At 33.9% G+C, this 2,709-nt stretch overlaps 1 protein-coding gene across 1 annotated transcript; it reads left to right on the top strand.

Moving 5' to 3' along the window:
* LOC11446051 (uncharacterized) lies at positions 1-2,709 on the top strand. Its single transcript, XM_003588572.4, has 4 exons — positions 1-662; positions 1,082-1,619; positions 1,728-1,986; positions 2,406-2,709. The coding sequence occupies exons 1-4, from the start codon at positions 256-258 to the stop codon at positions 2,540-2,542; spliced, it is 1,341 nt and encodes a 446-aa protein (XP_003588620.2). The 5' UTR covers positions 1-255; the 3' UTR covers positions 2,543-2,709.

The raw sequence follows: 2,709 nt of genomic DNA, 5'->3' as shown, positions 1-2,709 counted from the left end.
GAACAATACAGCTTAAAAGTGAACTCTCACAAGACAAAGCAAGGTGTTCCTACCTTTTCTATGTCTCTTCTCAATCACTAGTTTTATTTCCTAAAACTCACAATAATAATAATAACAACAAAATCAACCCAAAAAACTATTTTCCTTCTTACTTCTATAGCCTCTCAAAACATCCCATAATGTCTCATAAAAATTAACCTATTTTAGTCTCAAGAATTGAACATCTTCTACAATTTTTTTTTAAAAAAACTCAATATGAAACCTTCAACAGAATCAACCAAGGACACAACCATTGACATTGATAATTCATCTTCCAAAAGAGTATCTTTCTCTGACCAACAGCAACAGCACCAACACAATGTTCCTTTGTTACTTCAGCCATCTTATGCAAGATCAAAATCCATGATCTTTGATGAACTAAGAAACTTTCGGATATGTCTTAAATGGTGTGCTCTTGATCACTCATCTTGTGTTGGAAAACTCATTTCTTATGTTTCCTTCATCTTCCTTACTTTCGTTGTTCCTCTCTTCACAACCCTATTTGTTCAAGTATCTGCTTCTTCTCCTGAAGTTGATCCTATCTCCTTGAACAAGCTTGTTCAAATACCTGAATCTGCACTTGCCATCATTTCCTTCTTCACTCTCTACCGCTTCTTCCGAAGGTACGCGCCAAAACAAATTAATCTCATCATAGTTTTGCATGCATGTGTGTATACTATCATGGTTTTAAATTGCAATTGTGATCACAGCTGCGCAGGGACGGTCCTAAGATTCTTGGTGCCTTGGACGAAACAATAAAATTGTGCCCTTTTAATTATCCTGATATTTTTCTTCTTGCATTTTTTGTTGCAAAAGATTCATTTATAATCGAAGTTCTCTAAAAAAAAATATATTTTCAATAGAATTAATCAAAGCGGATTAAAAAGAAATATATTTATATAGTACTAACTACTAAGTAAAAATAATAATTTTAGTGCCCCTAAAAAAATGGTGTCCTGGGCTGCCGCCCCTCCATCCCGCCCTCAGGGCCACCCTACGTTACAAACATATACTCTAAACCATGTAATGTGTTATGGTGCAGGTATGGCCTAAGGCAACTTCTATTCTTAGATGCACTGCAAGATGACACTACATATGTTCGTCGCGGCTACGCCCGCGAGCTAGAGAAAGCATTCAGATACTTAGCATACATAATCCTACCTTCTTTCTTTGTAGAACTTGCTCACAAAATCATATTCTTCTCAGCAGTAAAAATTTCAGCACCAAACCTTAGTGCTGGATTTCCACTACACTCAATTGTGTTTGTATTTATGTTACTTTCATGGTTGTACAGAACTGGTGTGTACTTGTTGGTATGTGTGATTTTTAAACTAACTTGTCAGCTCCAAATATTAAGATTTGAAGGTGTTCACAAACTTTTTGAAGGGTGTGGTTCAGAAGCGGGTGTTATATTTAAAGAACATGTGAGAATTAGAAGACAATTATGGATTATAAGTCATAGGTATAGATTCTTTATAATTTGTTGTGTGGTTACAATGAGTGTTAGTCAATTGGGTTCTCTATTGCTAGTTTTGGCTTCTAAGTCAGAGAAAACATTCTTCAATTCTGGTGACCTTGTGGTAAGTACATTAATGTATCATATGTTATATTATAGAGAAATATTTGATTTATGCATTGTATTTGATTTGATTACTCAATTAATTATGATTGGCAATAATTTTATGCAGATATGTTCAGCAGTGCAATTGAGTGGCTTCTTCTTGTGCATCCTAGGAGCAGCAAAAATCACACATAGAGCTCAAGGAATTGTTTCAATTGCAACAAGATGGCACATGTTGGTGACTAATGCTTTTGCTGAATCCGAGCAATGCAAAGATAATATGTCTGAAGCACTAGCTAGTGATAGTAGTGATTCTGATTCCTCAGACATACATATATCAATAATTCCACAGAGACTCTCTTCCTTTCAGACCAGACAATCTTTAGGTGAGTTTTGTCTCTATACAAGAAAAATCGAGTAAATGGTCATTTTCGTCTTTGAACGTCTTAGTTATATAGTTTTTTTTTTTTAAATATATCAACATTACAAAAACATTTCTAAATGTTTGTTTTACCGGTGAGTTTGGTCCTCGGATGTGTGCTTTATTAGTTATTTTGATCATCTAATGTCTTTTGTTAGTCAGCTTAATTAGTGCATGAAAATTACTAACAAAAAAAATACATTCAGTATGCTTATTTGCAATTTTAAATACATGCCGGGATTATAGTGTCATTGTTTCAGACATTCAAGAACTAAAATGACAATTTGTTTCTAAACTATGTAAACGCGTAAAATTCGAACATAATCATTATCTCTTTATTATTGGGTTAATTATGTGAGGTTTTATTGTGTTTGATTTTTGCAGTGACGTATCTACAACACAACCATGGGGGAATAACATTGTATGGGTTTGCACTTGATAGAGGAATGCTTCATACTCTATTTGCATTTGAATTCTCTATAGTGCTTTGGATTCTGAGTAAGGTGGTTGTCTTAGAATAAAATATTCAAGTCTAGAGAAGAGAAGGAAACAAAATTCTTGCATATGAACCAAGGAATGTGTATCATTATAGTATGTCAATGGCTGACAGAGTCCCTTTTTGTGTGTAAATATTATACTTTGTCTGAAATTTGTATGAAGTTTAGTAAACTAAAGGTTTCTTAGAGAA

Source organism: Medicago truncatula, chromosome 1, assembly GCF_003473485.1.
Source record: "Medicago truncatula cultivar Jemalong A17 chromosome 1, MtrunA17r5.0-ANR, whole genome shotgun sequence".
Classification (NCBI taxonomy): domain Eukaryota; kingdom Viridiplantae; phylum Streptophyta; class Magnoliopsida; order Fabales; family Fabaceae; genus Medicago; species Medicago truncatula.
The sequence above is the reverse complement of the archived record's forward strand: the minus strand, read 5'-3'. Positions and strand labels throughout refer to the sequence as shown.